Source organism: Halictus rubicundus, chromosome 12 (genome assembly GCF_050948215.1).
Source record: "Halictus rubicundus isolate RS-2024b chromosome 12, iyHalRubi1_principal, whole genome shotgun sequence".
Taxonomy (NCBI): Eukaryota; Metazoa; Arthropoda; class Insecta; order Hymenoptera; family Halictidae; genus Halictus; species Halictus rubicundus.
This window is the reverse complement of record NC_135160.1, coordinates 3,348,557-3,362,559: the sequence shown is the minus strand read 5'-3', so window position 1 is coordinate 3,362,559 and position 14,003 is coordinate 3,348,557. Positions and strand designations below refer to the sequence as shown.

At 39.3% G+C, this 14,003-nt stretch overlaps 2 protein-coding genes across 2 annotated transcripts; one reads left to right on the top strand and one right to left on the bottom strand.

Annotated features, from left to right (window-relative positions):
- The first annotated feature begins 7,431 nt into the window (after positions 1-7,431).
- Positions 7,432-12,721, top strand: LOC143359704 (protein phosphatase 1G). Its single transcript, XM_076797841.1, has 6 exons — positions 7,432-7,680; positions 8,518-8,797; positions 8,915-9,710; positions 9,779-9,920; positions 10,005-10,460; positions 10,542-12,721. The coding sequence occupies exons 1-6, from the start codon at positions 7,570-7,572 to the stop codon at positions 10,767-10,769; spliced, it is 2,013 nt and encodes a 670-aa protein (XP_076653956.1). The 5' UTR covers positions 7,432-7,569; the 3' UTR covers positions 10,770-12,721.
- On the bottom strand, positions 11,024-13,934 carry Ift20 (intraflagellar transport 20). The gene is made up of 3 exons (XM_076797851.1): positions 13,803-13,934; positions 13,117-13,271; positions 11,024-12,924 (listed from the first exon to the last, which is right to left on the bottom strand). The coding sequence occupies exons 1-3, from the start codon at positions 13,924-13,926 to the stop codon at positions 12,811-12,813; spliced, it is 393 nt and encodes a 130-aa protein (XP_076653966.1). The 5' UTR covers positions 13,927-13,934; the 3' UTR covers positions 11,024-12,810.
- Between the last annotated feature and the right edge of the window lie 69 nt (positions 13,935-14,003).

The window sequence follows — 14,003 nt, the reverse complement described above, 5'->3', positions numbered from 1 at the left end:
CAGCTTGAGTTCAATTTATCTTTACAGCCTTGTGCCTGACAGTGTTCTTACATCACTATTTCATCAAGGAAAGCCGCAAAATATAGCAAATTATATTCGCAATATGACTCAGAATTAAAAAGGGCTCATTAGTTAATTAGATTCAGAAACAAGTGAATTGGTACATTCGAGTTTGAAGATTCACTGATTAATTGATTTCCCTAAAATTAAAGTTCAAATTAAAATACTATTTAAATTTCTCCAAATTTAGTTTACCATTTCGTTTGAGGAGACAGCCTAAAAAATACCAAATTGTATTCGCAACATTCAGTTAAAAACGGTGAATTGGCACACTCGAGTGTAAGTTTGAAGACGATTGTTAAAGATCCGTTTAAGAGAAGGTTGTTTCGCGTTCAAACGCTGGTCGCGCAACACGTACGTGTTCCGTACATTGCGCGGAAGTGTGGAAAATTGAAAGATGACGGTTAATTGCGACCCCATCGTTCCCGCTCATTCATTTCGCTCGTTCCCGCCGTTCTCTGTTCCTTAGAGTCGGAGGAGATGCTTTTATCGCCCGGGCACAATGGATTTGACTGCGATATATACCTACACGGTAGGCCAGGACGCGTAATTTTAGATTGACACGAGAGCGCGCAATTTGCTCGATCAATTTCACAATGTACCGCCAATTCGCAGGCGGATCAGTGAAATTTCATACCCCGGCCTCTGATACGTAACATTCGAAAACAAAAGCAGCGGTGGCGGCTGCCGATTTATTCCTGACCGGCGGATACAACATTCGGCCGAACGATCGTTTCGATTTATTTCGTGCGACAACTTAAACAGCACGGTTTCGACGCCATCTTCCGGCTGAAGTGAAAGTTTACAAAGCGATAGTTCGTTGGCTGACGTGGAACAGTTTATGCTGTCACGTTTTCGAACAATTTCGAAAATATTCCACAAGAATAGAGTGAACAAGCGACCAGTTTCAGCTGCTAAAATTTTGGAAATTGTAGTCGCTTGCAAGTGCGAACACTGCGTTAAGTAAAGCAAACAGTAGCTCAATCGATTTTTCAATCGGTGAACGTACACCGCTGTTCGAAAGTGTTTGAACGCTCGTTTCATTTAACAACGAAAGTGCTGTACAGTGTAAAGAACCAGGATGGTGAACTGAAAAAAGTTCGCTTTTGAGTTTATTAATCGAGACATCTAGGAAAAAAAAATCATCTAATATCACGAAGTCGGTATATTTAAGAAAAACTAGTTATCCAAGATTAATAAAGTCTTTGCTTAAATCACTTTTATCCATACCGTTTTGTACCTAAAATGTGCGTAAAACCGGAAGTCTACGTGTCAACGTTTCTGAGGACTTCTAATCATTTCTTTCGGGACTGTGTAATTAGCGATCAAACATTTTCGAAAGGCGCACGCATTTCCCGGTACGATCAACTAGTCTTTTCCGACCGCGCATCGCAATCATGCGATTCCGCATTTGTTATGTAGATGGGAGAGTGGCGGCTGGTTTCAGTATGCATTCCTACAACGCCGGTGCCGCGTGTACGTACGAGCGAGCCCAGATTCGCCCCCCGCATACGTGATTATTATTAAATAGAACGTGAAACGCATGAAGCAGCGAGGAAAAAGGCGAGTGTTATCTCTGCGCCGCTCAATTACCGATCGACGGGACCGATTAATTTTTACGGATTCAAGAGCCATCAAGGAAATTGGGCACGCTTGTCGATGGTAAACACTTTCCGTATATATTGTGCAGACGAAAACTGCGGATGCCGCGGCTCCGACCTAAAAGATTGCAATTAATCGAAATTCGCTCGACGTTTAACAGACGATTCAATACTTCGTCGAGAGCCCATCATGCGGGCCTTCCTTTGACATACTTTGACGTGCTCATCAAAGTCCTTATGTTCGTTCCATTAATAAGACACCCCACTTTGAAAAATCTGGAAAAATTATATGTTAACAACCGTAACGAGATGCTAAAACTGTAAAAATATAAACCTCGTATCTCATAACTTCTGCGAGAAATCGGCATTTCAACATTTGTTTTATTTTTTAAAATTTGGATTCGAAGCTAAAAATTCTGAAAAAATTTGCAGATATGCATTCTAATAGCTAAAATAGGCCTGATTTTTTTCAGAATTTTCAATTGAAGAGGATAAGAGAAATTACGGGAAAACGTGATTTTCTTTGTTACCCCATTACTACCCCCCATGTCGACATATAGGGTTGAAAATTGGCACAAAGTATTTTCTTTGGAGAAGCCATCGAACGGCCTATTGCAAATTCAATTTAGTTTTCGGGACACTTTTGGACCTCCTTATCCTTCCGTAAAAGTAGAAATAGACGCGTCTGACCATGACCTACCAATTCTACTGTTTCGAACACTAATGCGTGAGAACCTGATGAATTTTTAAAGCCTAGTGTCTCGAAAACGAAATCTTGTTTGAACAAATTTAACTCTATAAAAATATCGTTTGTAGGAAACAAATTAGTTTATAATTTACAAGTGGAAAAATCGTTCAGTTAATAAAAAATCTATTCAAAGGGAAAAGGAAGTTCGTATGCTTCCACTGAAAGCAGTGAACAGTATATTCGAATGGCTCAACAAATCTAGAAAAATAAATGCCACCGCATAATAAATTCTATAAAAAATAAATGGCACCGCATTACGATGAAAATGTCTTAAAAGCAGAAGCAGCGAATTTGTCGGGCAACATTTATTGCAACTAGAAAATATTCAGCGAGGGCGGCCGTATTAAGGCAGTTTTCGGTGGAAGTGGAAACGGTGGACATTGTGCAGACACACGCCAGCAAGTGTCTCTCGCGAGTGGAAAGAAAAAATAATGGCCGGACATTTCGACCAGCCGTGTTCGAAAGTACACGCGTGCCTGGTGAATTTTTTAATCCTATTTTCCCGAAAAGAGAAGCTCGCGGGAAAAATATTATGCGTCGTTTTCCATTTATTTGCGCGCGCGCGCGCGCACGGAATCCCGGCCTGTCCTCGGCTCTACTAATTATAGCGACGGAAAATCCCGCGGATCCCATTTTATTCGAAGCACGACGTTCGTATTTCCCGTATGTTAAATGCAATTTGAAAATGACGAGGCGCTCTACGAAATTTCTTTCGATTATTCCGATACAATTGCGAACGCGAGACATTCTCCGGTGAATGCCATTCATTACAAACCCGTTCGTTAAGTGTGCCGTGTTTGCGCCCTAAGGCAATCGACTTGCCGTGCACGCGATCTTTTTCATTAACAGATAATTATTGCAATTACCCTTGTCACGTTGCCCCCTTTTTCTCTTGCGGTAGAATACGAATTAATCACTGTTTCGAAATATCTTTGCCCAACCGCTCGCAATGTACAGGGTGTCCTAAAAATGTACTTCCTTCAAAGAGGTCATTCCCAAGGTCATTTCAAGTAACTTTTTCCTTTGCGAAAATGTTCTCCGCGGCTTCGTTACCGAGTTATTACCGAAAAACGCGAACCAATCACAGCGCGGCTACAGCGGTCGGATTCCGGCTCAGCCAATGCCAACGCCACGCTATTGGCGCGCTCTGATTGGTCCGTGTTTTTCGTTAATAACTCGGTAACGAAGCCACGGAGAACATTTTCGCAAAGGAAACACTTACTTCAAATCACCTAAAAAATCACATTTTTCAAGCACAACAAATGGATACCTTTTAAAAATTACACGTTACGCAAAATTCCCAAGCTGGTCCCTGGCCACTATAATGGCCGTTCAACGCACGCGGATTAATAAACTATTGTTTGAATTAAGATTAAACTTATCAGGGGAAAAACGGCCAAGTATGCCAATGGTTTTTTGACCCAGTGTGGCAGCGTGGAAGGGTAGAAATCGCGATGGAACGGGGTTGATACAGAACGGGCGGGTATCGGTGGTGGTTCGGGTGCGCAGGTTCGCGTAACCCGAAGTTGCGTGGCGATATAGCGTTTGCACTTTCGTTCCTGCCACAGAAATTGCGTGGAGGTGCGTTTAGAGGGAGAAGAGAGAGCAAGAGAGAGGGAGAGAGAAGGTGATGCGGGGGCTGCAGGTTGCAGGGGATGCGATACGTTGCGGCACAGAGTACAGAGCACCGCACAGAGTACAGAGCCGCGACTTCATTCCTCACGGCGTGGCATGGCGTGGCATGGCGTGGCGTAGCATGGCGCGGCGCGAATCGATAAACGGCGACCATCACGCAACACACAAACTCATCCTCACCGACCAGCCCCCGACCTCGGCGACCTGTGCACCATTCCCCAGATCGCACCGTGTGTCCGTACGTTACACATCGCGTGTCATTAAAGTAGACAGAGCTTTCGGGTACCACCGGGCATCCTCGATAACGATGTAATAATCCACCCCTCAACCACCCCCGCACCCGCTTAAACAGTTTCAAACGTCAATCTCATTCCCCCGCAGATTCGTCTAACGACCGTTTCAAAATCCGACGGGATCACTTCGATGATGCGATCCGTTCGACAGCTTCCGCAAGAATATCAAAACCCTCAACCGCTTGCAGTTATTTTTTGGTTATAGAAATTCTTCGTCGTTCAGAATTTCATAGAAAAAAAAACACTTTGTCAACAAAATTCTAGTGATCGAGGCCACCGAAGATCCTAGTCCGGCACTGGGTTTTACGGCAAAGTACCTGGAGGTACTTAGATGTCCTGCAGCTAGACCGAAGGGCCAAAAGTGGCCACGAGGACGAGCTGAATAAATTGCGTCGTCGCCTTTTAATCAGTGAATTTGATTAGGGTGATTTGAAGATTCGCCGGAATCTTCTAGCCGCGAGAAAGTTTTCTCTCTTCGGCATCTCTCGGCTAAATGAATTACCGGGACTCATCGGCAAGACCGGCCCGTGAAAAGTACCAATTAGAAGAATTAGTGAGAAATGCCTCCTCCCTCGGCGAATTAATTAAACGGTGTTAATAATTTTCGCTAAGAAATGCCCGAGGAAAAAGAAAAAAGGAAGAACGTTTCTCGCGATTCCAGCGAGATCTTTCTCGGAGCCCTTAAAACCCTTCAGAACCCTGAGCATCACAGAAGCTGAGGGATCCGAGCACCACTCTTCGGGGTGTGTTGAACCGTGGCCCAACATGCGGACGCCCGATTGCTCATTTATGAAGGACGCTAAGTGGTTGAAAATCACTCTACAAAGTTGCGGGGGCTGATGCTTCATCTACTTTCCCCCGTCTTCTCGCTCGAAGATCTTACACTCGCTCGGTGTAATTACATCCCCGTGACTATACTTCGGCAATTTCATTCCGGGCAATCGTCCGGGGCTGAAGATCTATTACAGACGGCGATACGATCCCTTCTTCTTTTTTTCTTCGAAGTTTATTCACCTCGTTCCCTCTTTGTTGTAACAATCTTTCTACTTCTATCCTTTCTTTAATTTCTCTTTCTTGGAAAGAACAATGGAATTTTATTCGCACTCAAGCGCGACTAACATATTTTCCTACTAAATGTTTCGCTTGTAGCAGACCCTGATGACAGTGCGGTTTAATCTATGTTTTATCGATCTAGGCATCTTCCGCCTGCAACTTTCTATCCCGCTCACGTAGAAAATGAATAATACGATTGTTAATGTTCGCGAACATCAACGCAAATAGAAACAATCGATACTAAACGGACACTTGGGTCTCCCAACATCGGCCTACTTAAGTTCCCGCGTTTGAATCAAATTTTTTTTTTTTCGAAACTTCAAATGTTCACAGGACGAAAATTCTGTTCTGAATTTATGTTTTCCTACGCAATCGACGAGACAGTTTCATCTAACGAGCGTTACCGCTGTTTCTCGTTGCAATGTATTGTTTGCGTGGAAGCAATTGAGGGGCACGAATTTCGAGCGGCTTTTAATGGGGGGAGATTGCGAATCTGAAAATTTGAAGAACCGGGCTTGCGAAATGCGAAGAACGTGGCAGATTTACTAAAAGAAAATGCATTCGAAGCAGGTATCCGGGTATCCGGGAACGAGGTTATTCCAGATCGCATGCAATAGCGGTGAATGCGAGCCATTATCATTTGCATTCATAATAGTTGGAACGTACTTAGACGCAATCACTACTTCGAATAATATACAATGCACACGTACGTATCTCAGAAGTACAATAGATAAAAAACGATTGTCCTCCATTAACGTGGATAAAACGACGCAAAGTGTAAATTGCACTTTCAGCTTTCGCTTCTCAACTGCTCCCATTACGATTTCACGATTTGCATTAGACAAATCAACCCCGCTCTTCTTTCGCGTTCATCCTTGCGAGTTTCATTCGCGTCGTAACGCCGAATTAATAAACAAATGTGAAGATACTTGAAACAAGAAAATACAGGTATATTTTTCATTATTAAAAAATACAAGCGAAGCTTCTGTAACAGAGTCCAATTCTTCAAGTAACTTTTAAATGTTAAAGACAAATTGAATTCCAGAAGGAAATGGAAACTATTGCCATTAATATTTTAACATAATACATTCAAACATTGAAAGGTATTAAATATATATTCCCAGTTGTGATAGATAAAAAAATAAATTTTGAAATTGATATAATACATCTCCCCGATTATAATAGAAGAAGCTCGAAAATAAATGTTTCAATGGTTTTACCGACAATTCAGAAATATATATTTGCACAAATAGCACAACTATTACAGACAGTACAGGTATTAGTTTAAAATTTGTAATTGGAGAATATCAGGATAATGGTAAAATGGTGAATGTGCTAAAACATCTTACTTACCGACTGCCAATGTCCCATAAACTCCCCACCACAACACCCCCATGAACGGCGCACATAAGATTCCGGTTCAACAACATTTTCGCGCCTTCCCTATTCACCTATAACCAATAAATTTCGATCTCAAAATGAAATACGCGACAAATGGACTGCGAATCTTTATGCAAACTCTGATTTTCATATTAAATTGTGTGAAAACTTCAAATAAGAGGTTAATTTCTTTCATTGTTCTTTCATTGATTCTGTTCCGTTCGTTCATTGACTTTCGTTCAAACGAAAGAGACCGCCAACAAAGACGAAAAAGAAGAAGGCAAACTGCATCCCCTACGAAATAGAAAATAAAATTGATCGTGTTCCAGGTTCAAGTAATTAATGAGATCACCAACGGCGGTTGCAGAAAAGTACAACTTTTTCTGCTTACCACCTTGTATTTCTAAACGACGCGTGCATGGTTTTTCGTATGTTTTCTTTATTGTAGAAAGAAGTTGATTTTTCTATTTTTGTCAATTAGACGACGCAGTGTGCGCCGGTGGTCGGAAGAATTTTGAAAAATATGGTGGCGAGGAGGTGTTCGCGGTGATAGCCGTCGTACGCCATTTCCGCAACGTCGAAAAATCGTCGAAAGTTTGGCGCGAAAATGCAGTGCGCATGCATGAAAACTGGCGGCCTAGATGGCGGCAGCGGCGCAGTGAAAACAGAAACCCAAACCGGTCATGGAGGCTAGTTAACGACTGTGCGCCGCGCTTGCGAATAGTAATTTTCATCGAGATATTGTGATTTTCCGCGGACGCCAGTAAATCGAGACGGAGATCGCCGGTCCGAGGGAAAAATGGGTGCATACTTGTCAGAACCGATCACAAAGAAGGTGTCCAGCGATCAAGTGGGCAAGAATGTCGCGTTCGGCGCGAGTTCCATGCAAGGCTGGCGAATTAGTCAAGAGGTAAGCTAAAACCCTCGAGCGGCCAGTGCACCGTTACCCAGTTTCGTTTCGGTCAGAGAACGGTTTGCCGGTTCACCGTTTCGCCAAGGTATTACGACATCCATCCTGATCCATCGGAAAACGTAATCCACCTATGTCTCGGAGCGCGAAATTCAGTCTATTCGATTCGGCGACACGGAACGTCCTATGCTGAATGTAACGGGAATGTTTCAACGATTTGCGTGTGAAGAAAACCATAAACGGGCACTGTTGCAAAATTAACGACGTTCAACGCGATACTTCGAACCGCTTGTTTTAACAGAACGGCCAGCGCGGCTCGCCAACATTTTTTTTTTTCTGTTCCACGCAATTCGTTTCGAGTTTCGGTGCTATATTTTATGCAAATTTTGTGATGCTTTTCTAACGTACACTGTCGACGTTAGGAAAGATATGTGACTGTCAAAATTATGGAACTGTTCCATTGGCCAATGGAAATTCTCGTATTTGTTCTATAACAATGGAACTGTGGAAAAATTTGGAACGTATACAGTTCTATGCGGTTTTAATTGTTATTATGCGTTATAATTTCAAAACATCGCTGGCTTGAAACATCTTATTTATTGTAAATACGTTTGTTTATTTATGCGTATAGAGTATTCGCGCGTAGCAACAGAATGGATTATAACCTTATTTATCTAATGTTTTGAGAAGATTTCTGAATGTTTATAAAATCAAAAACAGTAAATTACATTAAATGTGACATATAAAATACAAAAACTAAAATATTGAATTTGAAAATAGTATTATGTATTTCTGGATCGTATTATAACATACATTCAAGATATAATTTGTTTATAGGATGCCCACAATTGTTGCATAAATTTCGATGAGAATGTATCGTTGTTCGCTGTGTATGATGGTCACGGTGGTCACGAAGTGGCAACATACTGTGCAAGTAATCTACCAGATTTTATTAAACAAACAGAGGCATATAAAAGAGGAGATATTAAGCAAGCTTTAATCGATGCCTTTTTGGACTTTGATGCTACACTCGAAAAGCCTGAAGTCGTTACTGTTCTGAAAGAACTTGCAGGAACATCCACATCGGATAAAAAGAAAGATGACACACACGAGTCTGGTATGTTTCTTTTCCTATTAAAAACATATTTTCTTATGAACTGTGTTCACCTAAATTACAGCATCCTGTAATATATTTTTTAATTGATACTTATGCTATCTTATGTATTATTCATAGACGAAGAAGAAAATGTTAATAATTTATGTATGGAGGCAACAATGCCATTGGAGGAAGTAATGTCAAAATATCAATCTAAATATAAATCTAAATATCCAGCAGAATCAAATCCTGACGCCGAAAATGTGAAGAACGAAAAATGCAATAAATTACCACCATATTTCTTCGGTGCTTACATGCGTGGTCGCAGAGGTAAAGAAAAGGCAACCTCTTCGTCGTCTGGTGCAGGATGCTCGTCTTCTTCGTCTTTGTGGAACACGAATGAAACCGATGTAAGTAGTTCCAGTCAACCTTGCGGTTCCACATTATCCACCACAAAGAAAAGAAAAAACTCTGAATGTCCTGCGAGTAATGAAGCAGAACAAGTTCTCGATTCGACAACTAGTAACATAAATACAAATGCATCGCCACCAGTCGGATCGACAGCAGATGTGGAATTGGCAAAAAGCGCTGACATGCCTGACAGTTCCGAGGATATAAACAAAAAGGTTTCAAGTCCTGGTAAAATTATGTGCACAGAGTCGAATGCGAACGAAGTAGAAGTAAACGGTGCAGAATCAAAACGAATTGGAGATGCAGACAGCAGTAAGAGTGGAGGTGATAATGTGTCGAGTAGTTCGTGTACTCCATTGGAAAATGGTGACGCAGGGCAACAGGAACGAATAAGTAGTTCTGGTAGAAGAAGAATTCAACCTATAACATTGTACCATACTCTCTTAAAAAAAGCTACTGAAGAGTCTGAGGAAGAGGACGACGACGACGAAAATGATGAAACATTTGACGGTGTTCCAGAAAGGTACAAATTGCTAATGGAAAAATGATTCTACATGAACACATAACTTATTTGGCATTTTTGTTATGTAGTTACAGTGACGAAGACGACACGGAAGACGTTGACGAAGATGAAAGCGACGAGGACGAGGATGAAGAAGACGAAGAAGGGGACGGAAATATTAATGACGACGATGATGACTACAACGAGGGTCTTATGATGGATACAGAAGAGGTATATCAAATCTTTCGCAAAATACAATATTAGGAAGTTATTAAAATAAAACAGTACAGTAAAATAAATATTTCATTTATACAGCCTGGTTACGATAGCGGATGTACTGCAGTGGTTGCGGTACTAAAGGGTAATGAGCTGTACGTAGCAAATGCGGGAGACTCGCGTTGCGTTCTATGTAGAGATGGCCAAGCTGTTGAACTAAGCTTAGATCACAAACCTGAAGATGAACCAGAAATGGAACGTATAGTAAAAGCTGGTGGGAAAGTAACAGCTGACGGCAGGGTGAATGGTGGACTTAATTTATCAAGGGCACTCGGGGATCATGCTTATAAACAAAACGTTGATTTACCACCACAAGAACAAATGATCTCGGCACTTCCGGACGTGAGGCATATCACAATTGAACCAGAAACAGATGAGTTCATGGTACTTGCGTGCGACGGCATTTGGAATTTTATGTCAAGTCAAGATGTCATACAATTTATCCGAGCTCGTTTGGCAAACAATTACGACAATCTTTCAAAAATTTGCGAAGAGGTACGTAGCAATCGTTTAATTTCGTTTTAAATTGTTACAGCGTAAAAACTGTACTTGTAAAAATCGAACGTTTTGTTACAGTTATTTGACCATTGCCTTGCACCTGATACCTGCGGAGATGGTACAGGATGTGACAATATGACGGCCGTAATCATTCGATTTAAGCCACCGATCGAAACAGTAACAAACAGTACCGCCGCAGTTGTATGTAGTGCTAAAAGGTCACCAGTGTCACCGTCAATATCCACAGATGAGAATGACTGCATTACGCAGGAGAGCATAACACCCTGCAAACGTCTTAAATGTTAAATGTTATGAACTGATTTCTGGAGACAGACGAGTGAATGTGAATTTATGTAAAATTATGTAATTCTATAGAACTGTGGATTTCGAACGGATACTCGACGGCGATCAATACAGTTACTTCAAATAACATGTAAAGTATGTTGGCGCAAGCTATTGGTGGCAGACTGATGAGTTGGAGCACATGAGGATGATATTTTGCATTTTACATTTCGGTATGATAACTCTTTCACGTGAATGCGTTTTTCTTTTTTTGTTGGATACGGGATAAGATTGATTCTTTTTTTCCTTTTGGACTTGAAGGCGATTGATTTTTTAAATTATTTCATTGCATCGATTACTTTTAGTGCATTCCGACAATGCACTGTACGGTCTAACATTTTTATAACGTGTACAAAATAAGTAAGACATTCAAACATAAATCTATATAATTAATAAAATAATTGATGTTTCTCTTTATAAGTACTTTCTATGATAACGTAACGATTAAGGAGATGACAAACATCAAACTAAAATCATCTATCAAGTCAGAGCCTTGTAAGATTTTACAAATAGAATAAGATACCTTTAGATCAAAAATCTGTTTCTTTTTATATTTTTATCATTACTTTCATGACCACAGTACTAGGTGTTTATACACGAGATAACTTTGATTTTTCGTCATCCCATTTGCTCCATCAACATTATTGAAATATACTCTTTGAGTTTTTAGATGACATCCATAGTAGATATGTAATTGTACATATTTATAAATTTAGACTATAGGATTTATATTTGTAATTCAACACGATACCATTTCTTACTTTTACGAAATAAAGTTTATTTTTGAATCCCTGGGTATAGTGAATGGATGTGTGCGAGTAATCTCAAAATGTGTAAACTGTATCGTGTAATGAGGACAGTTGCGTTAACACGCTATCAATTTGTGATCTTGTACTAAAAAATACTGTTAAAAAGGGTATACACTGTACCATGGGGTACTATCTACTTTGAAAAAGTTTCATTTCCGCATTTTACACATCAGAAGCGTTTTGTAAATTTATAACGACATGAACGACATTCATTTTAGATGGACAAAGATAATTGGTAAATTCATCGATTAGGTTAAAAGTTATATAAACATAGTCGATTAAAAACGAAAAAAAGATTAAAAATCGATAGAATATGTATTGAGAAGTAGATTAAAGTATTATAAGAAATGTGTAAAAAGGGAGGTTGGGAAAAACATATTTAAATTATTTATCAGTTTTTAAGAAAACACTCTATTTCAGTCAAAATCGTTCTATCCACACTATGTGTTTATAGTTTCACGTCTATGTGACTAGATCGATTCATTTTTTACGTGGTGATGATACATAAAATTAAGGAACATTTTTAACCAATAACATATAGAAATACTGCTTCTTTTTTTATCTCACGAACATAATTTCATAATACCACTATTTCATCATAACATAAATATAGAAATATCGCGACAATTATGTATTTACGAAGAAAAAGAATGCGAACTTTCTGTTCAGTAAACTAGTATAGCAGGTAGATCAGTAAATAACGTAAATTAACTGCGGTATCTTTGAAGTTGCTTTAGAGTTTTTATCGTTATTCATCTTCTACCAATGCTCACATGTAATTGCGGCTGTTAGTAGACAGTAATTGTAATGAGAAACTGTTTATAATTATATAAAGAAAGTATCGTAACATTTACGAGAAAAGGAGAAAAAAGTAATATTATTGTCAAGGTGATCAGTAGCATACGAATACTAGTAACAGTACCTAGTATCACTCAGAATTAACTGACGTGCCTTTCTGATTCAGGGGTTCAGAACCTTCACAATATGTATGTACATTCGATGCCGTCTTATTAAAAAGGGTTTAAACCCCAATACCGTTTTAACTGCAAACTTCGTCATAAATTTATGTATAAATATCTTGTTTCATAATATATGTCGCTCTAATTATCTTTGGTAACTTTACTTGTACTCCTCAATTCATGAAAAAAAAAAAATGATAAAAGTGATGAAGAAATTCTTTTCTATACACCGAATCATTAATTTACTGACAATTGTTCGATTGTTTCCAACTGCTCCATCTCGATCTTCTTCAAGGAATCATATTGTATGCGAAGCCTCTCAAGTTCCATAGACTTCTCAATAATTTGTGCCTGAAATTAATAAATATTTCGTTCTCATTAAATCGTATCACATAATTTAAATTAACAAATGAATATCTATTAGTTTATCAAATATTTATTTGACTTCGTTAATTTTCTTTGCGAAGTATTTAATAACCAATGTTTTAAATACTTAATGTATTTCACTATTACAATTCAATTTTATTTTAATTTCACAACAACCTGAATCTGTTGTTTTTGAGCATTTCTTTCTTTCGCCATGGAACGAAGTACATTTCGGGTCCCGATAGTCTTCATTTTTTCCTTTTCCACTTCGTTTGCCAACTGTTCTATGATCTGTATAAATTCGTCGGAATTCGCTTGGAACTCGACAATTTCTGTCAAGGAGAAAACAATAAATATTTTTAAAAAAGGCTTTCCAATAAATACTATTCTAGGTTTCAATCAAGAAGATGAGTTTTATTTAAGTAAATTAAAAAAGGCTCAGATTTCATAAACGTGTAGACATGATTTCGAAGAAGCATTGGAAACACAATTTTTTTTCTGTGTGTCATAAAATGTTAGATTAATGGATTTTGTTTAAACGGATGTAGAATGCCATACAAGAAATATCGAGCTGTAACACCATAAAATCAGTTTCAAACGCTAGTTAAGATTCCATCCAAAGGCGGCAACCTATGTAGATGGCAGTAATTACTATCGGCAGAGATATCGGAAAGCATGTGCGTGCATTTGTTTTGCACGGTGACGTATCGAATAATTATTGAACCCACGGATAATAAAAGATAACAAGGTAAGCCGAGCGACAATCGTCATAACAACACGATATTTTGATGAAGTAGCGGGTACCGAAACAGTAAGCGAACGGAAATTACATTGAATAATTCAAATGATTCCACGAAACTTACTTGAAACGTAATTATGACATTCTTCTTTAAGCTTGTTCGTCTGATTAGCCACTTCCGGCTCTAATACACGGATCTTGCTTAAATCGTCAATGTAAATCCCATACTTTCCTAAGGAGTCGGCCATTTTCTTAAATAAACAAACGATCGACTCTTTGGTAGTCACGCCTGCGCCTGTCTTACACTAGTCTTCATTTCTTCGTG